We start from the raw sequence: 24,633 nt of genomic DNA, 5'->3' as shown, positions 1-24,633 counted from the left end.
AGTGTTTTAATGAGCAGTTTCAGAGAAGAGTAATGAATTAGTGAGTCCTTCACTGGGAAAGAGTCAGAAGATTGCATGAAGACAAGTGAGAAAAGCATGTAAATATAAGCATAAGACAACAAGTTAGAAAGCAGAAGCTGAAAAGAGAGCCTTGGGAAAATACTTGAAGGGGAGGGGTATAATCTTTGAGGTGGAAACTATTCTGTTTAGGCAGAAAAGGAAGAGATGCTTCAGAAAAATGTAGTACATGGGGTGTGCTGGAGAAATTGAGACAAAGTTTATATATAGCAGCTACTAGAAGGTCAGAGAGCATGGGGCACATGGAAGGTAGATGGATGCTGAAAATGCCAGTGGAGCATACTGGAAAGGTGAGAGATAAGCAGGTAAAGAGGTTGGGGACAAAGACAACATAAACATACTGGGGTTCAGTAAAAGGTTTAGTAGAGTTTTGCAAATCTGAAATTGTAGAATCTCAAAAATGATACTGAGTGGGAAATAAAGAAATTAAATACATACTCTATTTTTATGTAGTCTGGTTTGGGATTTTTTCCAAAGAAGATATTTTTCAGCTGCTTGGTGAAGAGGAGTTCCAAGATCACTGTGAGGTGGCCCAGTGAAAATGTTAGCGATTTCATAAAAATTTGATTTCTTCTTTTTCTTACAGCTTATATACACAGTACAAGAGAATTCAGTTGTCCTCATGGAAATAAAAAGACATATTTTTCTTTTGCAGGCTGCCAAAATGGCAAACTATTGCAAGTGTCAAAAACTGAGTGACCTTCTGTTCCTCACATTTGCCGTTGTCTTCATTGTCAGTAGGCTTGGCATATATCCCTTATGGTGAGTAAGGACATTGTTTTGCTCAAGCTCTAGGCACCAAACAAGCTTGGAAATAACTATGTTATAATTGAAAACGATTCATTGCTGTTACTCTGTTTCCCAAAGCACCAGGGAGGGTTTCAGACATAACCAGGTGTTGAAACAGCCTGTTTGCTAGAGTGCCATTGCGTTTACTGTGTGCTAGATGAGAAATATCTGGCCCTTCTGCTGGTTTTAAGCTAGAAGTGGGCTGGAGACAGCATAGCTTCAGACTAGCAGGTGGCTGGCTGTGTTAGCAAGAAAGGAGAGGAAAATGAAAATATTAGTCACCAAAAAAACCAACCAGCAGCTAAGCTTGAAGCTAGAATATTCTCAGTAGCTTTCAGTGCATGCTTCATGAACACCTTCAGCTTAAAGAAAAACACAGTGGAATAAGTAAAATCTGACCTGCTGAAATACGTATAAAGATGTTGTTGCCATACAGATTGAGATACTGCAGACTACTCCTTTTCCACCTCTCCTTTGAATTGGGGCCCCTGGGGCAGCTGTGTAACACTTCTGTCCAGGTGTGAAATTACACAGCTCTTACTGTGGTCTCACATCTTCCCAGACAGTCAGCTGCTTGCATGTGCTCACACTCTTGTAGGTACACAGACATGCATGCACACAGACTGAGCACAGTTGTTTGGTTCTTTAGCTGGGGTCTTCTGATCAGGGGGCAGATGGCTAATTAGGAAACACATGGATGTACTTCATGTAAAAATGCATTAAAGTTTTTCTGCATCCTGTACACTATATATGAGGAGGGCTGAGAGAAGGTGTTGGCCTTGGCTCTTTTTTCAATCTTTTCTTTTTTATAAACAGAACTAGCACAGATACCTGTATTTCCAGGCAAGTAAGAGAGGTCTTTCATTGCATCAGAAGATTACCAATGACAGTTTTGTTTTTGGGAAGCAGCAAGAAAGCCAGAAATTGTACCCTTTGTAGAGTTTATTTAGATTACCACTGAGCTCCTTATATGCAGAGGATTTACAGATGCCAATGTCAACCTCCCTGCTCCAATTTCCTTTCTAAACCTCGCTAATGATATCTCTTTGAGGTTTTGTTAATGCAAACAGGGTAAGAGCAAGATGCCCTTAGGGAGCTGTGTCATCAGCTCTGCTTAACCCTACAATGTAGAAGTCTCATTTAGCATTTGATGACTCCAAAGATATTGTCATAATCCCTGCTGTGTTGTGAGTTGGTGAACAAACATGAGAAAACACGAAAATGGATAGACACACAATCTGCATGTGTGTGAAACACTTGTTATTTTCTTTGAGGAGCATTTTTTCCTTTCTTAAACAGTTTTGCTTCCCTTCCTCTGTCCTTCCTTGAAGCCAACTGGGCCATTCACTGAATTTCTGTAAATGAAATAAGCTGGGTTTTTTTACTTCCATGATCTCAGATAGGAAAAATGGTGGCATTCCTGCTCATAGGATTTCACCTGACCCCTGTTTTCTGTTTTATATTGAGAAATGGAGGGAGGACCCAATTTCACCAGTGCATTTGTGCTGCTGGAGACTGCAGTATATGAGTGTGCTTAAGGGAGGGCTCAGTCAGATGAGGACTGGATGGGTTTGCAAAGGGGAACTCATACTTGGCCAACCTGGTAACCTTCTATGATGAAACTACTGGCTTGTAATTACATAATTACTGGATTATTGGGCAGAGCACACCCTCAGCATGTTTGCTCATGTTCTCACCTGTGAGGAATGGCTGATACACCACAGGGTTGTGCTGCCATCCAAAGGGAAGGAACCTCAACAGGCTGGAGATACAGCAAACAGGAGCCTCAGAAGTTCAGCAAAAGCAGTGCAGAGCCCTGCAGCATTTTCTGGGGGCTGATCACCAGGAAAGCAGCCTTGCACCAGGGAACTGGGGGCTCCAGTGGACACTGGGGTGAACATGAGCCAGTTCTGTGCCCTCGGGGTAACAAAGGCTGCTGGAACCCTGGGCTGCCTTAGGAGGGGGTGGGCAGTGGGCTCAGACAGGTGACCCTGCCTTCCTACCAGCCCTGCTGAGGCCACATGCAGAGCACTGTCCAGTTCTGGCCTCCCCAGTAGCAGAGAGGCACAAAGCTACTGGAGACAGTCCAGCAAGCAGTCACTGAGATTGATCAGGGGACTGGGGCACCTCTCACATGAGGAGAGGTTGAGACAGGCAGGATGGTTTAGCACAGAAAAGAGAAAGCTCAAAATGGGTATTATCAATATAGAAATACATGAAGGGAGATTGTAAAGAAGAGTGAGCCAGGGATTGTCCATTGACAGGAATGCAGCAACTGACAGTGTGCTGTGTGCTCCCTGTCACAACCGGAGTGGTTACCCTGGTGATCCCTTTGCTTTGTCATGCTTTAACCCCAGCTGCCAACAAAGCCCCAAGAAGCTGCTCACTCACTTCCCACCAGTGAGATGGGGGAGAATCAGGAGGGTAGAAGGGAGAGAACTCATGAGCTGAGATAAAAACAGTTGAATAGGCTGAGGCAAGACCACACAAGCAAAGCCAAACAAGGCTTTCATCCATCACTTCCTGTGGGCTGGCAGGTGTTCAGCCATCTCCAGGACAGCAGGGCTCTATTTGTAATGGTGACCTGGGAAGTGCAAACACTGACACCCTAAACATGATCCCCTTCCTCCTTCTTCCCCCAGGTTTGTATGCTGAGCATGACACCATATGGTGTGGAGTATCCCTGGGGGCAGCTGTGCCAGCTGTGTCCCTTTCTAAATCCTTGTGCAGCTCCATTCTCCTCACTGAGGGCTGTGTGAGGAGCAGAAAATGCTTTTGCTCTGTGTGAGTACTGCTCAGCAATAACAGAAACATCCTGAAATTACCAACACTGTTTCCAGCACAAATCCAGAATATAGCCCTATGCTACCTACCGTGAAAAAAAACTACGCAAGCCCAAGCCAGTGTATCCCTTAATCAATGAAAAATACATTTATTTATTTGAATATGCAAATAGTTTAGTGTGGTATAAAAATTTTCTTTGATTTTTTAAAGACCCTTTTATTTCCAGACCAAAGCCTTGATGTTTGTCAACTTTGAAGCATTGCTGGTAGGAGTACTGTATGGGCCATTTGCTTAAGAGTTGGACTCGATAATCCTTGTGGGTCCCTTCCAACTCAGAATATTCTGTGTATCTCTTCCTCATGGCTACCCTTAGATAAAGCCAGAGGCAGTTTCATTGTTCTCAGCTGTACTGCAGGCAATGCATATGGGAGTCAGAGTTGGCAGGGATGAGCCATGGCATACATGAGCTTGTCTCCCAAATCCTTTTCCTCTATGAAACAGCAATTCTAAATCTTCAGTTCTATTAGTTTGCATGTCAGCAAAGATGACTCACTGGAGTGGCAGCAGGCCAGGAAGTATAGTTTTGCTCTTCTTTGCTGAAAATTCAAAATAACAAAATTTGGTGCCTGATTAATATTACATAAATATGCAAATTTTGCTAGCATAAAGGCTGAGAGGTATAAAATCAGTGTGCATGTAATGTAAAAGCAAGGCTGTAATTTGTAAGAAAACTTCCCCCACACAGGAAGGTGAATACCCCAGACAGGCTGGCAGAGACGTCACTTCCCAGGCCCTGCTGTGCTGCCCCTTGGCACAAGAGCCACTTCATTGTACATAGAGGTGCTCATAGAGAATTCAGAATGTATCAAATGCTGTTGTTTGAAGGGTGTTTAACAGCAGGGCTAAGACAAAAGGAACTGGCAATTAGGTATATATTTAGCAGTCTTTCTGCAGGCATCTGGAGTTCATTTCAGCAATAATTCAAAAACCCCAGGATACTTTCTGCCTCCTGCTGCTAAGTGAATGTAGGAGTAAAACTGCTATTTTCACTGACAAGACATTTTGCTTGTGAAATTCTCCCACTTGCACATAATCACTGTTCTAGCAAATTACAACATAGAACACAACTCTCCATGAGTCAGGGGGAACATGGTGCCTTCTCAGGTGAACCAGGATTGTAGGAAGAATGAAAGCAATCTCAACCAAAAATTAATATAAATTATACAAGCCCTTGTCTAGTCTAATCAGGCTGGGTAAAGCAGTTAGTTCAAGCTCTCAGGGAAGATGGGCTTATATTTATTTACCAGGTTTAGGGGCCAAGCCAGTTAAATTCAGGCTCTTTCAAATTTCTCTGACTAGTTATTAGCATGCAGTTTTCTGGAGTTTTTCACTTCTTTTGATTACTTTTATAATGAGTTATATTGTCTGGGAGGTAAAAACGTGTGTTTCAGGGAAGTGTTGCTGACAAGTACTGCTGTCAAAAGACAAGGACACAAGCAAACAGCCTTGGCATTCATGGCTTGACCTGTGAATTCTCAGCATGCTCGTATTACACACATGCACTGAGAAATATAAAATAGTGCCTTAACAGTGCAGATTTAAGTGAAAGCCTGATTGAAGCAGATTATAAAGAGCAGAGGTCATGTTCTGCATATGCTGTCCCACAAGTTCTCATCTGGACAAATTTGGTATAATCCAGGTAGTCCTTATTATGCCCTTCTGTTCTTGATCTCTTTGTACACTGTCAGTGTCCAGAGTGTTGTATCACATTAAAAGCTGTGAAGATGGACAGTCAACTACTTTGATTAGTTGGTATAGTCTTGTTTCATGCCAGTAGGTACATCTTAGCTGGATCTTCTTTTTGTGAGTCTGTTTGGAAATATTCTGGGGGGAAAAAATGGAAAAAAATAATTCTCACTGTTAAAATTCAAAGCTGTTTCAGATGTATGTCTCCTCATCAACTGCAGTGTGTAGCTTCTAAATGAGATTTTGGTGCCAATGTACCTTATATAAGTATGGGTCAGCCAATCCTCAGAAGAACAGCTTTGTTCCTTGCTATTCTTTAATTTTTAAAGCTTGTTCATGGCAGTACACACAGTCTGGCTCATGGCTGATAATCTAATTGCCTTTACATGGCAGTGAGTATCTGCATGAACCAGACAAGCCTGGTGTGATTCTTCATGAGTTACAATTCACTTCTGTTCAGCATGGTGAGCTCTAATGAATCCTAGTTACTCATTACCAGAGCTGCAGTCATCTCTGCATGACTGGCAGGACAGCTCCTCCTGAGTTCCACCACTGGCTGAACACCAGTGTGGGGCATAGCCCTGTCCTTAGTGCACACACTGTGTTTCCAGACAGTGATACAGTACTGCCAGTTTGAACTGCTCTCTTTCCTTTCATTTATCCTGGAATCAGCTTCTCTCTGAGCAAATAGGGCACTGCAGAACCCCCATAAGAAGCAGCTGCTACAAAGATTTGCTGACCCTCTCATTTTGTTCTTTAGCTGATATTGGCTGGGTTTGTACAGCTCTTAAGAAGCAGTGAAGTTGAATTGTTGTCTCTCATGCTGGTTTTCTTTCCTGGCACGTTTTGTCCTGCCTGGCCCTTGGAGTATGTGCGCTGTGTGGGAAGACAGCATGTGGACCCCAGCAGAGTCACTCTGCTTCACTCCTCTGAACTTACTGGTGAAACAGAAAGCTCCAACCTACCCTTTAAAGCACCCTACAGTGCCAAAGCAATACATAGGCAGTGGTTAAAGCAGAGTCCTGGTCAGGTTCTCCACATAGTGAGAATTCAAGTAGTTAGATGAATCCCAGCTGCCCAGACCTTGTCTGCCCTCTGAATGAACACAATTGTTTTGCAATGGTTTTGGTTACTGTTGTTGGATTGTAAACCTTTCTAGCCTAGCTAGGATAATTTAATAATAATAATAATTTGTTAAGATGATCTCTTCTGACACTGTTTTAAGCTCATTTTGCCAAGAATATTGTCTAAACCAGGGCACAATCATAATCACATGTTGCTTGTGGGTAGCAGATACTGAAAGAATAAATTATGATTTTGATACTTGATTTCTGATGCTATTCATACTGTCATTGAGTGGATGCTGTAGAACTAGCAAAAATTATCTGCTTACATTTCAGCCTGTTTGTAGTTTCAGCAGGCAACTTATAATCAATCAGTTTATCAAGACCATTTAATAACAAGGTTTTGGCAAACTAACAATAGTATATTCAAATATGGATTAAAAAGAATGTTTAATTAACTAAATCTCTATAAATTTACTCACAACTCTCATCTTAGCTCTTTAGAAGAGTGTATATAGTGTTGTCATCCCATCTGCTTCTGACAGAACATTATCAGATGTTATCCTTTCTAATGCCTAGTTATTTTATTTCCTTCAATTTTTTACAGCATTTGTGAACTCAGGCCTCTGGAGTTTTACAAGAAGCAAGGGTGAAATCTTTGGAGTACAGGTTAATACTTATCCAGATATTTACAGGGAAGCTATAAGAAATGGAAAGGTTAGAGGCATCAGTCACCATTATGGGCTTGCAATGTAAATAACAAAATGTGGCATTTGCTCAGAGTTGCCATTTTTAAAATTTTCGTGTGATCATAGCAGGAAAAAATTATATGAAAAAAGATTTCATCAGACTTCCAAAGCCATTCTTATCCTCATTTTTAGTTTCTATAGACTGTACTCTGTGGCTATAATAATTCATTCTGTTGTAAAGGATAGCCTATTCAGCTGGGTTCTTACTTCTTTTTTAATTAAGAAAAATGTCCTGTCTAAAACCTGTGCTCCAATTGGAAACAGGACAAATACCTGTGCAGTGGCACTTCTCTTGCTCAGAATTATTCTGCCATAAATGTGTCAGGGCAAAGGAAGCAGCATGGTTGTTTTTCTTGTGGCCAGACATCTTAGCCACTTTTAAATCAGCTCAGGTAGGTAGTTTGAACTTGTGCAAACATTCTGCCTCTTCTCAGCCCCTTTTCTCTTAGAGATATCTTTAGCCCCAGGCACATATTTTGTGGTGCTACAGAGTCAATACAAAAGCAGAACAATGCTACTGCAAGCTTCTGACAGATGTGGGATGTAAAAATCATAGCTGTGCAAAAGCAGGAGAGTAAGTTAACTTACCAGCTTGAAACAGTCAAGACTTTTGACCACCATGATCAGCAGCCCTGATGGAGCTGGCATCTGATTTGTGTTCAGCTAGGAGGGGGTCATGGTGGCTGAGCACCCTGGGAGAAACCTAGCCCCATGTAAATGAGCACATTCCATAGCTTTCATTGGTGTTGCACAATAGCAGAGCTTGACCCTTAATATCTCTGAAAGCACAAATAATTATTAAAAAAATTGGATTAAACTGAAAACTGTTTAGAGATGATTTCAGCAACATTGATGTTGCATATAGTTAAGCACAACTGCACTTAGTTTTACTCAACAGAAAGGGGCAGGAGGATGGCTTTTTTATACTCTGATACTCTGTTTTGCAAAGATTGGAAACTATATAGTTTACAAGAAATGCTTTTCCTCTTTGGAGAATAACATGCACTCCAGGAAAATGGATCTTGATATATGTTCTCTGTTGCTCATATAAAAGTTTTATATGTGCCTGAAGATTTTCAGATTTGGAAGTGTCATTCTTAGCATAACACAGTTCTTCAGTACATGTGAGTTATTATCATGGGCCTTTACACAAGCATTTTGTCATAACACATTACTGATACAACATCTTGCTGACTATAATTACCTTCTGCTAGGAAACTTGAGTTCTCTCCATAACCTGATGTCTATGAAGGACTCTTCTGAGGTTTGAGTATGGATTGTGAAAATGCCTTGTATCTTTTTTTTTTCTATCCACAAGAGTGTAAATGCTACTATTCATACCAGTGGCTGCAAAATCAGCTAATGGGCAGTAACTGCTGATGAGAAGGAATTGAGTGAAAAGCACAGCTGTAACCAGGACAGTGACAGCTTGATCAGGTCTCTTCTACAGTACATCAAACATGAATAATTTCCTGCCTGCTCCATCATTTTAGTTAAGTAATTGGAAATCCTATTGATCTGCACACAGGACTTAAAATAACAGTCTCAGTGGCAGGGCTGTAATTTCTGCAAAGACATATTGTTGCTGATTAGCATTAGGACAAGAGCCACCCATCCCCACAGCAGCTGGGCATGTATTGGTACCCTGTCAGGAGATCCTCTGCTGTGGGGCTGCTGCAGGTGAGCCGAATGCCGTGTGGAGGTGACCTCACTGATAAAACTGAAGTGTGTGGATTTAATGTTGCTCTGAATACTGACTCAATAGGTTATATTCTTTCTGTCACTGCATTTTGCAGAAATCTTTCATCAGCTCTCTAAAAGAAGGAGGGTAATGAGCATCACCAAGCAAACAATCTGATGAATCAGTCTGAGATGCTGTTGAAAGATCATCTCTCTCTCTCTCTCTCTCTCCCTCTGCCTCTCTCCCTCTCCCAGTCCTTTCCCTGCTTCATTGCTTCTGTGTGGGTGACTGGTTCATCTGACTGTTCTCTGTTCACAGTGGGTCTCTGCTACTTATCTTGTATTTACCATGCACTGAATACTCTGGAGGGCTGAAAATGTAAGAGACAGCAGGATCTGGAAAGGGAAACAAGCTTGTTCTCCCACTCAGCAAGAACCAAGAAGCAGAACAGTGATATAGACACAGCAGCTGGCCAAGTTGAAACTCAGATGAAAAACTTGGCAGTGTAGCCCTTAATGTACTGGATTTGCTATAATTAAATATTTAGCTGCACTGCAGCTTGAGGACTCCAGTACATGGAGTGCTATAAACCAAAGTTTCCTCAATTTGATGACTGTTTTGTGTATGATTCCATACACTTCTCAGGTAAAAGGCTGTTTAGGTCATTTGAAGTTTCATGCAGAAACATCTGTGTGTAAGGTCTGTTGTGTAGCACTGGCCTTAAAAGTAACTAGGACAGCCTGGGATATGAAGTCCCATCTGATTTCAGTCAAGGTCTAAATCCTAGAGATGAATCTTGCCCACTGATGAAAGTATCTGATTTATCATCCTGTGGCTGATCAACATGTGCACATACATGTACTCTCACGCTCCACTGCTCTTCATCTATCTGTGAATCTCAGTGGCATTTTTTTCTACCTATCACTTTTATGGCATCTGTTAAGGAAGTAGTTTTTTATCAAGCTAATAACTCTCACAGCATCTTTATGTGGCCAACAAGGTGTGCCAATACTTTGTGCCCATCTTTACCAAAAAATGACTTGTGTAAAAAAATTTGAGAATTTCTTACATCACATACGTTAATATAACAGCTAAATCCACAATTTAGAACTCCTGACTCTTTATTCTCTGGTCATAGTCACTTTTACCACATATAATAAAGAATAAATGACTATGTTTTGGTGCAAATGTTTGGGTTTTTAAAGGAAAAATTTTAAAAAGGGGCAGAAACTTTGAAGCATTGCTGGTAGGAGTACTGTTGAGTTACTTGCACCAAACGGGATAATTAATGTAACTACATAATTACATAAATGTAATTACGTATATTCTTGGTAATGTATGCAGTATTGAAAGGTGTCCCAATACAGGTGTTGCGGTGCAATATAGAATACTGTTGTCTAATATACACATAATGGGGATAAAGACATTCATTCTGAATTATTTAGACAAGCTGGTATTGTATTGTGCTGTCCTTGGTCATATCTGAGCCTTCCATCTCTTGTGCTGTGTTAACAAAGTGACTTTAATTCAGCATGTTGCAGCAGAATATGGGGCACTGGACAGTGCTGCAGAAGGGAAGGCAAACTTGCAGTAGCACTAATTTCAGCTGCAGTTTCTGCTCCCCTTGGATGTGATAATAGTGCCCATCATGCTGTTATGCATCATTCTGCAGAGTTTATCTCTAATTTCTTGCTTGTCTGGAAGAATACCTGTTCCTTTCACATGATCTTCCTTTTCAGCTCTTTTTGTTTCTCTCAGGATCCTTTCAGAAGCAAACACAGAATATTTTTGTCAGTTCTCAGACAATATAGATAAGGATTTTACTCTTCCACCCATTCCTCTCTTTCTTTATCTCCCTTCATCTCCAGGTTTTCCTTTCATCCTTAGTGCAAGACAAGGAATCAACTTGCCAAGAATTAGTAGCTGACACCCAAGAGCCTGGATTTGGGCCCACTAAGTAGGGGAGTGTAATGTTAATGAGTCACTGTGGATCTGTTACCTCTAGTGTCCCAAGTACGGCTTTGCTGGCTAGATAAAGAGCTAGACACTAGAGGAAAAACCTGTGTTACTGTTGGTGTGTTGCAGGTGATTGTTTAGTAGTTGTTGAAAATGTGTTCATTCTATTCTGAGTGTTTAATTAGAGTGGTACTACAGTAAGTACAGGATTATCTCTCCCAGTGGCTCTGATATTGTGGCAGCATTCCTGAAAAAATACCACAGATTTCTGTAAGAGTAAATTGGAACTTAAGCGGTGAATTTATTTTTATTTGCTTTCATCAGCCATACTGCTTAATTCAAGATGCTAAACTGAGTGCTTCACACAGCCAGGTGCACAACCCTCCTTGGAATGCATTTAACGAGGGAAGAATGCCTTCTATGAAATTGTGTTGTGTTCTCCAGCTTCTCAAAATCTTCCAGGGGCTCAGAAAACAAACAGTCCAAAAATTATTTTCAAAAGCAGAAGCTAACATTTAGTTGCAAATTGCAAAGACTTGAGAAATGCTGACAAAAGTTTTCAGAAAGGTAGAGCACTTGCAGCTTAACGTAATTTTCCCCTGTGAGATCAAGTCCAGCTGTTTCCAAGTCAGAGACCCAAAAATCAAAGTTTCCACCATTCATTATGAAAAGCTGCAATTTAATCACTGGAGAGCTTTGAAAAGTCCCAGCAAGAGTGTTTACAGATTTAAGTGCTTTTCTGACTATTTTAATCCAATATTTATTTGCATATGCATCTTATAGGCACTTTCTCCTCCATCTATTTTTGTGCTGCTATTTCCAGTCCCTATTACTTGTGTAGTTGATTAAAATGCTTCCATTGAATACTTGAAGCAGTGAAATTGATGGAAAGTGGTCTAACCTGTCTCTCCTCCCCTTCTTCCTCAGTCTCTACAAGTAGAATTTCTCTGTATATTCTGACTCATAACCTTATGAATTTTTTCCCATTTCAGACTTCTAATATGAAATTATTTATTTATTTATTTTGAGAGTTTATTTGCTCACTTCTATTTTTTCTGTAATTTTCTGTATTTTTCACTCAGGTTCTGCTCTGTAGGTGCTTAGATATAGCCTTAGCTCCACATGAACACCTAGCCTGCACATCAGACCACTGAACCTTCTTAGCATTGCTGGGCAATTAATGGGATCCTTTTTGCAGCTTTAATGGAGAATTCCAGTCCTGTCCTTAGTTTGCCAGACATAACAGATTAGAAAACAGTCTTCTTTTTCACTGCGGCTTATTTCCCTATCTAATGCACAATATATGAGTCATTTGCACATGGGACTGTTTTTGATACCAAAAGCACTCTTTTTGGCCTTGCTTTCTTCCTGACTTCTGCAAGAGTGGACTAACTCATCTCTAATGCTGCTTTTTTTTTACTTGACTTCTGTGGAAGTCCCCAGAGATGAATTTGGTCCAGTTAATAAAATATAAACAGACACCTGCAGAAGGTTCACTTACAATTCTGTGGCATTTGAAGTTTTAGACATAGAGACAGTTGAGTGTAAACAATGGTAACTTTATATACAGGAGTTGTTGATTTCAAGTTTGAATTTGATATAATGGTTAGAACTGCAGTAAGCACTGGTGAAGTTGAACAGAGCTGACTCCACATCTGTTTTGATGTGATGAGAGTGTCCCCTTGAACTGTAAAGTGGGGTGTTACTGTGACAAATATAGCTACCACTGGCAGAACAAATTGCACAAAGCTGAGACTGAAGAGTTCCACCTGACAGAAGCAATAATATATTGGGGTTTTTGCAAACTGGAAAACATTTTCTGGTGCTCACACCATAAACAGAAGACAGTTTAAAAACACTGTCTAGGAAGGTTATAAAACATTCAGCTTCTGTAAGAAGGCAAAAATGAAAAGGTAGAAGTACTATGAAGTACCCCTACAGTATTAAGTCCAGTGTATGAGCAATCACTGGTTGATTTTTGATCAATGGTGTTACACACATTGGGTGTTTCATCATTACCACTAAATGTGGTATTCCGGATTTTGTTTGTACATATTTCATACTAGTACTACTTTTTTTGTTTTTTAATTGGTTTTATGTTTCTGGAAAGAGCTGTGGGGAATGTGGTTGTTTATTAGAAAGATGAGACAAATGTCCATAATTTCTCCGCGGAGCTGAGCGCTGCTCTGTGCCCGTGCGGGGTCCCGGTGCTGGCCGGGCTGAACGCGCCATCTAGTGACCAGCGCGGCTGGGCGAGTTAAAGCAGGAGCAAAGAACAGAGAGGCAGCGGAGTTTTTCATGAATTTCTGCATCAGCAGGGAAAGTAGATGAAGTTTGACAAATCCTTATATTGCCTTATTTTTTCCCACCTAATTAACAGCCGTTCCTAGATTGTTATTTGTTTTTAAAAATACCATTGTTTCTATTGTCTGTTCTCCACTCTGCTCTCAGGCTGTTTGCTAAGATAGATTGAAATCACCTGCTGTGGCAGGGTATTTGAGCAGAAAGTTAGTGCTGGATTCACAAAGCTTCAGAAGTCATTATAACATCAGTTTACTGCCTGCATCTGAAATGCTGATTCTCAAAAATTTGTTTCAAATGTGTAGAACTGCCTGGATTTCTTAGGGTCATAGAATGATTTGGATTGCAAGGGATCTTTAAATGTCATTTAGCCCAACCCCCCTGCAATGAGCAGATGTTGTCATCTTATTGCAGGGATTCCATACTGTTCTCTCCTTATCACAAAAGTTTCAAATCTTCTTGCTGTTTCTCGTGGGCAGCTCTCAGAGCACCGACTCTTCTTCATAAAGTGGCCAACTGACTCCAGTTCCCTTCTCAACCACCCACCCCACGCTTTTATAGCACTCTTCTTCTCATTGGTTACAGCTGTGGCCTGGTAAAGTCAGGCCTGTTCCTCATCTTTGATAATTGCCCAGCTGCAACTCCTTAGGAGTAAGATTGCTTTCTACACTATCTTGATTTGCTTATATTCTATCCCACTACAAGCAGGGACATCTTCATCTAGATCAGATTGCTCAGAGCCCTGTCCAACCTGGCCTTGCATGTTTGCAGGGATGGGGAGTCTAAAACCTCTCTGGGTAATCTGTTCCAGTGTTTTACCACTCTCATTGTAAACATCCTCTTCTTTAGATTTAGTCTCAATCTACCCTCTTTTAGCTTAAAACCATTAGCCATTGTTTTATCTCAACAGGCCCTACTTAAAAGTTTGTCCCCATGTTTTTATAAGCCCCCTTTAAGTACCAGAAGGCTGCAATGAGGTTTCACATCCCTCCCTGTCCATTGCCCACCTGTCCTGGATGTAACTGCCAAGCCTCACTCTTGGTTGTACATAAGTGGTGTGCAAATCGGATTTAGTGCAAAACAGTGGCTAATATGGGGGCCAGTAACTTTTGTTATCAATCAGGGAAGGAGTTATTTGGGTCAACCAACACCTGCTAGCTGTAGAGATGAAGAGAAGAAATGCACACTGAAGACCTTTCTTTTTTGTATGCAATGTTTACAAATCAAGTTAAATATTGAAAGCAACATTTGGGTGTTGTTTCTCTCTGGAGACACCTGTGTGATTCAGTCCAAGTCACTGTTACTTTGAAAACCAACTGTCCATGTGGATTCCATCTAATGAAGTACTTGTCATTTTGATTTTAAAATAACTTCTTTGAAATTGTTGGCTTAAGGAAATGGTTATTATTTTTCTGTCGCTTGTTTTTTCTAGGATATTAAATACAACGTTGTTCGAACTGTATGAAGCTCTGGGCAATTTTCCTGCCTTATGGGTCTTCAATGTGCTGCTTATGGTTCTTCAAATTCTGCACTGTTTTTGGTCTTACCTAATCATAAAGGCAGCCTACAAAGCTATTTCAAAGGGCAAGGTAAGACAACACGGTTCTGTTTCATGATTTTAAATTTTCCATTATCAATAGAGGTCACTTTTTGTTTGGGTTCATTTTTTTTTCTAATCCACAACATACTAGTGAAGATGCATCTTGTTTTAGATAAACTCTTCTTTCCTTTCCTGAAAACTTTTTCCCACTCCTAATGATTGTCAGATAGGTTAATAATACTCTGTATAGTGATTGTCTTTATATGTACTTCTGCAATTCCTTTTTACAATGTGGTACACTGAACTAAACTACATTAGGGAAACCAGGTTAAAGAAACCCAACAAGTAAACTGCTTTCTTGGGGCTGCCAGTTCTGTTTTTCTTCTTTATAGTAGTTCTTAGCAAAATGTTCATTTCACAGCTGGAAATGATAGCAGTAATAATACAAAATTAAATTCTGCTGTGTTTGCTAGTGGCAAAATTACTGATCACAGCCCCTTCTGGGTTTTGGTATTAATGAGGTATTGCAAAGAGCTCTGTATTTTCTTTCTAGTATTCCCAGAGCAAGACTGTTTGGGCTAGACTTTAGTGTCTTGCTGCCTGTGGTACATTTGACAGGAAGATGTCACCCCCAGAAATACATTACAGTTGCTGTGCAGACACAGGGCTTGTGTGCAGATGGTAAAACTAATCCTTACAGATCATGTAAAGTCAGGACACTTTGCCCCATTGATGTGACTGACCCAAAGTGAATGGGATTGTTCTCCAGAAAATTGCTATCTATGAATGTACTGGAGAGCTCGGCCATGCACTGGCAGAGCCCAGAATCTGCCACTCCATCTGTGAAAGACAGTGCATTCACGAGCTGTGTTTTGCCTGGTAGGCATGCTTTAGTCTGCTCTGCTTTTAGAAGTTATTAGCCTCAGCTGTCCTGTCTGAATTATACCAGTGACTTCAAAGACTGCTTCCTCCTGTCTCTTACTCTGCTTGTGTATGCTTTCCCTTGTGCTGTGCTGGAAGGCTGGGAAGTGGAACCCCTTGCACGTAAGTTTCTTTAAATTTACTATGCAAAAGATTTATTCTGACAACACTGGTGTTTGTGGTTTGGGTTGCTTTGGTTCTTTTAATTTGTGGTTTCTGCTTGGTATTTATCCACTGTTTGTATTTATATATTTAAGTAAAGACTATCTTGAAAGCCTATTTTACTTCTTGGCTATGCATCACCTAAAACCATTCAAACCCACTTCTATCTGTAGTATCTGGGTGCTATTATGCTTCACCTTTTTACATACAGGGATAGATAAATACATAGATAGATATAGAGTGTGTATACACATACATATGTATATATCTCAGCAGGATAAGCATCTGCTCTGTCAGCATTCAGGGCACACACTTGAGACTGTAATTCCTTCACCTTGTAGTTCTAACAATTGCACAGGAGAAAACTGAGATCTTACGGAGTTAAAGCAGAGTCAGACACTTGCAGTAACACAGTGACCAGGTTAGAGATGGATATGTATGACATATATACAGAGGATTAATTTTCCCTCAGATCTTAAGTTCCTCACTTGCAATGCCATTCTTTCTATTTCTGCAATAAAAGTAAGAACTGTTTTCACAACACATTACAGATATCTTACAGATAAATACTAAGTACTGCAAGACGTGTTGCATTCATATCAGGTTTTAAGTGCAAAGACCTTGCCTGCTTTATTGCTGCATTTAAAAAAAAAATGGGATCTGCTCCCGTTTTGCAGAACTGGCTACAGCATAGAATCTTATTTTGATTTTTGGCTTTGGGGCAGGACCCTAGCAGAAAAATTGGCAGTGAATCTACTAAGAGAATTTAAGTTGAAGCAGAATTGTTCAGTCATCTGCTCTGCCATCACATAGATCACAGATGCTCCGTACTGTCTGCTGAGACCATTCTCTTCTGTCTGATAAGGGTATAATTCTAAGTGTATTTCTGTACTGCCGCCAGCTGCAATATAAAAGTTCTTTCATATGAAAGACGTTGAAGTAACCTATTAATTGAAGCTCTGTAAAGTATGGAACCGAATTTCTGACCTCAGCTGAAGTCCAGTTTCACAGGTGTCAGAATTGTGGGCTTGCTAGACATTGGCATTGAAAACTTTACTTACTGGGAGCTGTATGGGAACTGTTTTCTTTTTTCACTGGTTCCAAGCAGAATGGTGTCACTCAGGTACTGTGATTTTGCAAGGGCAACACTGAGAGCTCCAAAGGCAAATGGCTCTTTCTGACATGAGAATGGAATTGTCAAGAAGACTTTGCAAAGGAGAGAATGACTGTAAGCGAAAAATTACACAGTGGCCCTGTTCTTTAAGCATTTTTAGTTCTTCAGGAAAAAGACTCGCCATGTGTTTGCCCCCTTTTATGTCCATTTGCTATAGTGAAGTCAGCTGTAATTGCCTGATTTTGGCAACCAGCAGATCAATTGTGGGTCGATCATGAAGAAGTTGGGATGCTCAGCTATACAAACAGGAGTAGAAGCAGGCATGAAAATGGTATCCTTAGAGCTGCATGCCAGTTAAACTTCAGACCTCTTTGTGTTGATGCTGGTTTTTTTGTATTATATCTGGTGGACTCTTGATAATTTTGGAGATTTTCAAGATTTTTCAAAGAAGTCAGTTGAAAATTAGCAGGAAATCCCTAACAACTAAGGTCCACCTGTTTCTGAAACCCCTTTCCAGTGACACAGTGGGGCGCACAGTTGAACTGTGATTCCTGTTTTAGAGATTGAACACGTTTTGCAAGTGCCATTCTCACCTCTTGTCTGAAGTCAGAGACTGGAGTTACTTGATGTGGTGGGTTTTATTTCAAGCAGTACTCGGGTCTCCTCCTGCGAGCACACAACGCTGTTCCCTGGAGCCATGTGGTCTCCAGTGAATTGGGAATTAAGGGGCAGGAAGTTGGGTTGAACATTTTGTATTACCAAAGAGCAGCACTTCAAATGAAATACAGTTGTAGTTAGTAGAGGGGCAGAGGGGCTGAGCCTAGGTTGAATTTGGGAGCTTGGATTGTTGTTTACTTCGGTCTGTGCAAAACTCTTTGCCTTGAGCACTTGGCCATACTACCTGCAGTGCACCAGTGCTGAGTTCTCATCCTGCCTTTGCACGTGGCATAGTATGTGCAGACATCTGTGTTTGAAGTGAGCACAGGCAGGCAAAGACAGAGAAGTGTGCCAGAGCTGAAATCGCCTTCAAAACTCAAATTGAAAAGATGTGTGAATTCTCTGATTCTCTTGAACCAAAGAGCTGAGTTGTTTCCTTACAGTCACCTACTGCCCACTTCTTTTCCACATTCTACAGGTAGCAAAGGATGCCCGAAGTGATGTTGAGTCAAGCTCAGATGAGGAGGAAACAGTACCTCGCTCAAAGGCCCCGCACAGCACAGTCGCCACCAACGGCACCAGCGGTGCCAACGGGACAAATGGGTATCTCACTGGTGCCACTTCCTCAGAGGAGCATTAATCCTTCAGTTCAATCATGAGACACGAACAGAATGAACTGTTTGCTACTGGAAGTAAATTATAAGTCGTGAATGCAGTTTATTCATGTATTTCAGCATCAGAAAAAAATTAGGAGTATCAAAGCATTCTGATAGCGCACTGCCATATTTCCTGTTTGTGAATGAAGACAGCACACCATTCTGTATACGTAGGCATGCTGAATGTGTATGTAACTGACACAATGGGAGCAGTATTTTCACTTGTACTGTCTGAAATATTATTTATTTTTTATTCTTTTGGGAAATTCTGGACAAAAGGGAATATCCATTCTCAAACTTTGTGTCTTGGATTCTCGGTAACGGAGAGCACCGTGCTCAGATCTCTTCTGTCCATCCCTGTTGGTTTTGCTGAATCTGCTATAAGTAATAGTTGCTTGATTTGTTACTTACAGTAAGATAGAACATAGCTTTATAGATTTTAGATCTGCTTCAGATATTTTTGCTATCTTTATGTTTTAAAGTACTGGTTTTGAAATTGCCTATCAAATCACAGTTACTGTTCTTCCAACATAATTTGGGGGGGGGGGGGGGGGGGAAGTGGTAATTGTGGGATATTATTTTAGCGTAATTTAAAATTCAATTTGATGTTTAAATTGCATTAGAAGTAGACTTGATTTGTTGTGCAAATACCCAAAAGCATTGTTGTCAGAACTTTGGATAAATCCGTTACTACCTTTTATTTTGGCCTTTCAATTTTTGACCTCTACAGATTGTAGCTTTTTGCAGAGATTCCATGTAAGAAGGTGTTTCTTCAAATGCACCATTCTGAATCCAGACTTAACTCCTGAAATTGTTCTTGCGTGTTCACCTGATTGAGAGCAGGGGTGTAATAGAAAAAACAGCAGATGAAAAGTTCATTTCTTCCTCGGACTCAGCTCAGTTTAGGTATTGTTCTCAAAATTATTGCTACTTCCTTAGCAGAGTGAAGAGAGGGAGGGCAGAATGTCATACATTACTAAAATTAGTTTATTTTTCACGTGTAAGAACTTGAGCAAAATTCACTTAGCATAATTCACAGCAACCTTTGAATGCTCAGCAGTATTTCATCACCTTTACAAATAAAATTAGGGGGCGTTTGTAAAATAACTTTGCATTCCTTTTTATCCAAGATTTACAAATAGTGTCCCAAAGAAGACATAATAACAGCCTAAGTAAACATATTTTCAAACATTATATACGTACTTCTTCCAGTCTCCAGATCAAAGTTCGATGTAGAATGCTAAGGATCATACAGCTCTTGCAGGACACTTCTGTGATTTGTGACAGCAGGGCCAAAAGTAGGCAGGGTTCTTGGGTAACAGATTCTATGCAACCTACTGTTCAACAGTATTGTGTGTGCACACAGAACTTATAGACCTTATAGACCAAAGACTGACGTACACACACAGACCACAGACATGTATATATACAAGTTAAAAAAATAACGGAAGGAAAAAACCAGGGGAAAAAAATCTCAAGTGTGTCTTCTATATACAAAGGGATTGGAGTGCTGTGTTCAGCTGGAAACCTGAGCCCTGAGGTCGTTTCTGATTCCTTCCACCTATGCAAACAGTAAAATATAGATGGTTTCTGATGCCATAAAACATGTTTAAAGACTCTGTTTATATAGACTTCAATGAAGAAAGTTGTGTTGTCACTTCTTTCTTTTGAAAACTGAGATTTGTCCTATTCTACTGGTCACTCTTTAAAACTTCTAAAACTTTTATTATCCATAGAAACTCCTGTGTGTTAGGAAAAAGGTGGTGTGCTAAAAGCAAGATTGGAATGGCATGAATGGAAATAGTACCTCAACTTAGTAAAGAATAAAGGTAAGAAAACTCAGAAACTCAGATCACAAAAGATCTGTCAGTTCTACTACCCACAGAGCATCTTTTGAAAAACCCAGATAACTTTGTAATCCAGCAGCTGCATAGCTTATATGTCCATGAATATATCTGAGGGAGCAAGGGAGCCTTACTTAAATCTCCTTCTCCCCATAAAGTTTCTCTGCCTCTGATTTTTTTCATCTGTCTCCTGTGCATTTGATTTTATACAGTTTTCTGCAGGGCAGGTTATACATGTGAAAATATGCTGATTGCAATGGAAAGTATCCTATCTATGGTGTTTGCAGCTGTGTAGTAATTACTGTGAAGATGATTCCAGGATTTTAAAATAAAACCATCTTGGGACCAATTAAATTAAGATTATAATTTTTGAAATCTGACCTGCTAAAATGGTAATGGAGAACATCAGTTTAATTTCATGGTGTTGATTACTGCCACTGAACCATTTCCCTTCTGCAAAGATGGTTACAAAAATGGCATTCTGGCAAAATATTTTGCCTCACATGAGAACAGAATGTTGCTCTGAACTGTCAACATGCACAACATAGACTACATGCTGCAATGTTGGTGATGCAGGGCTGTCCCCAGCAGCAATCCCTGTGCCAGAGGCCTTTAGTCCCTGTTGGTCCTCTTCAGCAATGCTCTGTAATGTTCATTCAGATGTAGAGTCAAGGCTACAACCCTTGAGATGATTTACCATCACTGCATATGCTGTTAGGGTATCACAGAATCATAGAATGTTAAGGGTTAGAGGGGACCTTGAATCATCTAGTCCCAACCCCCCTGCCATGAGCAGGGACACTTCACCCTAGGCCAGGTTGCTCAAGACTTTATAAAACCTGGCCTTGAACAGTGCCAGAGTTGGGGCATCCACAGCTTCCCTGGGCAAGCTGTTCAGTATTTTACCACCTCTGAAGTAAAGAATTTCTTTCTAATAGCTAATCTAAACTTTTCTCCTTTTTGCTCCAGTCCTCTTATCAACTTCATAGCCCTTCTCTGGACGTGCTCCAACACTTCTATGTCCTTCTTATGTTGGGGACACCAGAGTTGGCTGCAGTACTCTGGGTGGAGTCTCACGAGAGCAGAGGGACAGAATCCCCTCCCCTGCCCTGCTGCCCTCACTCCTCTGGATGCAGCCCAGGATACATTTGGCTTTCTGGGCTGTGAGTGCACCCTGATGGCTCACAGTGAGTTTTTCACCAACCATCACTCCCAAGTCTTTCCACAGCGTTGTTCTCAATCACTTCTCCACCCAGCCTGTAGGAGTCCCTGGGATTGCCACAACCCAGGAGTAGGACTTTGCACTTGGCTTGCTTGAACTTCATGAGGTTTCCATCAGCCTCCCTCTCAAGCCTGCCAAGGTCCCTTGAGCTCCACTGTTAAATGGTGCATCTGGGATTGAAACTCTTCACTTGAGGTTTAAATTCAGTTGCATCTGTGAAATGCTAAAGCATGTATGCAGTTACCTTGGTTCAGCTAACACACAATGACATACTTGGCCCCTATAATCCTGGCTTTTTGGAGTCTGTTCTTAGCAGTTAGTATAAACTTCATACAGATAAGTCTGGAAAATAAATGAGGTAAGAGAGATTCAAATGACACATGTGGGGGAATAGGGTAAGAGGAAGCCTTAAGAACTTCACCAACCTTTGCTAAACAATGATCTTTCAAGCTAGAGGTTTGTTATAAAAATTATGAATTCACACTTTTTTTCTGTCTCTGGTGGGAAGGACCAAGTGATTTAGTGATCAGACATGGCAGTGTGCTTTAATTCATTGTTTCAACTAATGGGTGTGAAAACTTTGGCTTCATCTTCCACTCTGCAGAGAAAATACCATGCAATTATTTCCTTTTTCATTTGAATTTGATTGCTTTTCTGATTAAGAGCTTTGCAAGGTGCATTTGGAGGTCATCGAGTATTTAGAGGTTGATTGCTCATATTTTAGAAGATTGACTGAAATTATTCGCATGGTTCATGGTAAATGTGAGACCTTAAAATGTTCTGTATATTCACACCTTTTGTAGAATTGTAATTTAGTAATTCTAGAAATGAGAGTTTGTACTCTATAACTTCTCTGTCTTTGAGTTCTATGGTCCTTGTTTATAGTACAGTACATGACACAGTGGTTGAGATGTCAAGGTAGAAAAATGAGGAAATTAGAGTTTATTAGTAAATAGTAAGAATTTGTCTTCTCTCCTAGACAGAGCCCAGATTACAGTAAAATAAGATTCAGGTTATCCTTTGTGTGGTGTTTCCCATATTGGCATATTTTGTATCAAAGAAAAATACATGGTGGGTTGGTGGTTTTGTTTGGTTGTTTTTCATAAAGAACAATATTGCAGAAAAAGGTAAAAATACCTGATCAAACAACATGGGTGGACATTGGAGTCTTTTGGGTCTTGATCAATGTTAAGTAGTGCTAGTTTTAAAATACCAAAGTGCCCCATGCTGTTTCCTTGTTGCCCTTTTGTAGTTTTTTCTATCTGTTATTTATTTAATGATTCCAGCAGAATTGGTACAGGTGTCACAGCTTCATATCTCCTGCCTCAGCCTGTGACCATTCTGTGACCATGTGATTGCCAATGCCAAATGCTTTTTCTGAGACCAAGTACATGCACTAAAGCTTTGCTTACAGTGAAGTGATTCTTGTCTTAAATCTGTATGTGATTCAGGTGAAAATCACTTCCTGGTTGTGAACAGGACATGAGGGCGAAAGCTGTGACCCTGCAGCACACGCCACTGCTGCTCACTGCTGGGTGATTGAGGCACTCCCTGTTTTACTCAGAGTGCTCCACTGGGAAGCCTAATGCCCATTTCATTCATTTTCTCATTACCACAGCCTTCTGTATCTCAGAGAAATATGGGCTACCATTGGTTTTATACAGCTGATGCTTTGGTATTTTCTTAATCTCTTTGCTACAACTCATTTTTGTATGTCTCCTATTGTCTACTTCCTGTGACATTTGTGGGAGAGGAGTATTAAATACTTTTTACCCTTCTTGTAATGTAGACCCTCTTAGGCCTAACTTCAGTGTTCTGCAAACTACAGTTGCCTTTAAACCATGAAGCAAAACCAGTTTGTATTACTTGTTTTGACTGGTTTTGATTTGGAACAGGGACCTAATGGGAACTTCAGTAAGACAACATTATTCTTTTTTTCCCTTTTCTTTTAAAAAGCTCTAGTGGAGGTTTGGAAAGGTGGTGTACATGTACAGCCTTTACACTGTAAAGATTTCTGATTGTAGTTGCAATGAAAACACAGTGTTTGAGTGTGTCTCTGCAGACTTCTCAATCTTTGAAATTGCTTTCATTTAAAAAACTGGAGGAAATACCATGAAAGGATGTTTTGGAGTCACGTCAACGATCACACGTGTCAGACAAAAGGCAAAAAATACTGTCTTACATGACTTAAAATGGGTGCAACAAAACACATTTTCTGACTTCTGCTGAGCTTCAGCTTTTTGCTGTTCTTGTTTACACAAGCTCTCATACCATACTGTGCATGTTGACTGCTGCAAGTCAGGGGGAGGCAGATGTGACACATTTTCACCTGTGTTTTCATACAATCCTGTGCTTGAGCAACTCTTTCAGAAATCTGGTGATGTGTAGGAACTCCACTGTTCTGGATACAGTGATGCACTAGCTAGAAGTCCTTTCATGTATAGCTATTGTGTGGAACTTTGGGGGTTATTTTGTCTTTTATTTGACTGGGTTTGGGGTTTTTTCTAATACGGAGAAAAATTATTCCTCATAAAATCTCTGGAACCAACCAGTATTGTGGGCTATTTTAATTTGGAGACAGTTTCATAATAAACATAAGTATTAGAAATGTAGATTTTGTTTTCTTATTTTTTTCTATGAGATGCAGACAATGTTTTCCTTTGTTTTAGCTCAAAGATTTTTACCCACACTGTAGACTCCAACACTCTTTGGACAGATCCAAGTATGTCTTTGCTGTATTCATCACTCTAGTACTTTATGTTATTTCTTGTATGAAACTGTTTGTAACAGGAAGTGTTGGAAGATCAAGTTCTCTCAATACAAACAAAAATATTTTCATTACCAAAAAAAAGGACAATTTTCTAGGATTTAAACATCAAAATTTTGCATGGTAATAACTCCTGAATGTCCAACTGGGCCCACTTTGGAAAAGATGTCTTTTTTTCAGTGAGCAGATTTTCTTTAGAAATACACATTCAGTTTTCTTTTAAGGAGAAACTGTCACTCAGCAAAGCACCACCTACTATCCTCCTGTGGAAGTGAGAGAAAAGAGCTCTCTTAGGACTGGCTCTCTATAGGAAAAGCTGCAGCTCACCAAAGTAAAGCCTACAAAACACCATTATCAGGCAGGCTCTGCTGCAGCATTAAAAGATGATGAGGAAGTACTTAGAAATGGGATGCCTTAAAAAATTCTGGTAACTTCAGCACAAAGAAATTTAGGCAATTTAGTCCTCATAACACAAGTATCAGTCATATAGGGATCTTCACACATCAGTTGAAGTTTTACACTGGAAGAGAAGTAAGCCTTTTTGCAAATGGGGTGTGCATTGTGTTAAAGAACTGTAGACCTTTAGCAATTGTAGTTGTTAA

The 24,633-nt window shown here is 40.3% G+C and overlaps 1 protein-coding gene across 1 annotated transcript in view; it reads left to right on the top strand.

Annotated features, from left to right (window-relative positions):
- The window catches only part of CERS6 (ceramide synthase 6), a 97,772-nt gene extending 73,896 nt beyond the window's left edge, over positions 1–23,876 (top strand). Inside the window, exons 8-11 of the mRNA XM_071434972.1 lie at positions 734–840; positions 14,581–14,737; positions 15,709–15,732; positions 18,021–23,876. Of these exons, the coding sequence (XP_071291073.1) occupies positions 734–840; positions 14,581–14,737; positions 15,709–15,732; positions 18,021–18,182 (450 nt within the window). The 3' untranslated portion in view covers positions 18,183–23,876. The remainder of the gene's footprint in view (positions 1–733; positions 841–14,580; positions 14,738–15,708; positions 15,733–18,020) is intronic.
- The last annotated feature ends 757 nt before the right edge of the window (positions 23,877–24,633 follow it).

The sequence above is a fragment of the Agelaius tricolor genome, unplaced genomic scaffold, assembly GCF_023055355.1.
Source record: "Agelaius tricolor isolate 1412-34295 unplaced genomic scaffold, bAgeTri1.0.p SCAF_10, whole genome shotgun sequence".
NCBI classification, from domain to species: Eukaryota; Metazoa; Chordata; class Aves; order Passeriformes; family Icteridae; genus Agelaius; species Agelaius tricolor.
This window is presented reverse-complemented; position numbering and strand designations above follow the sequence as displayed.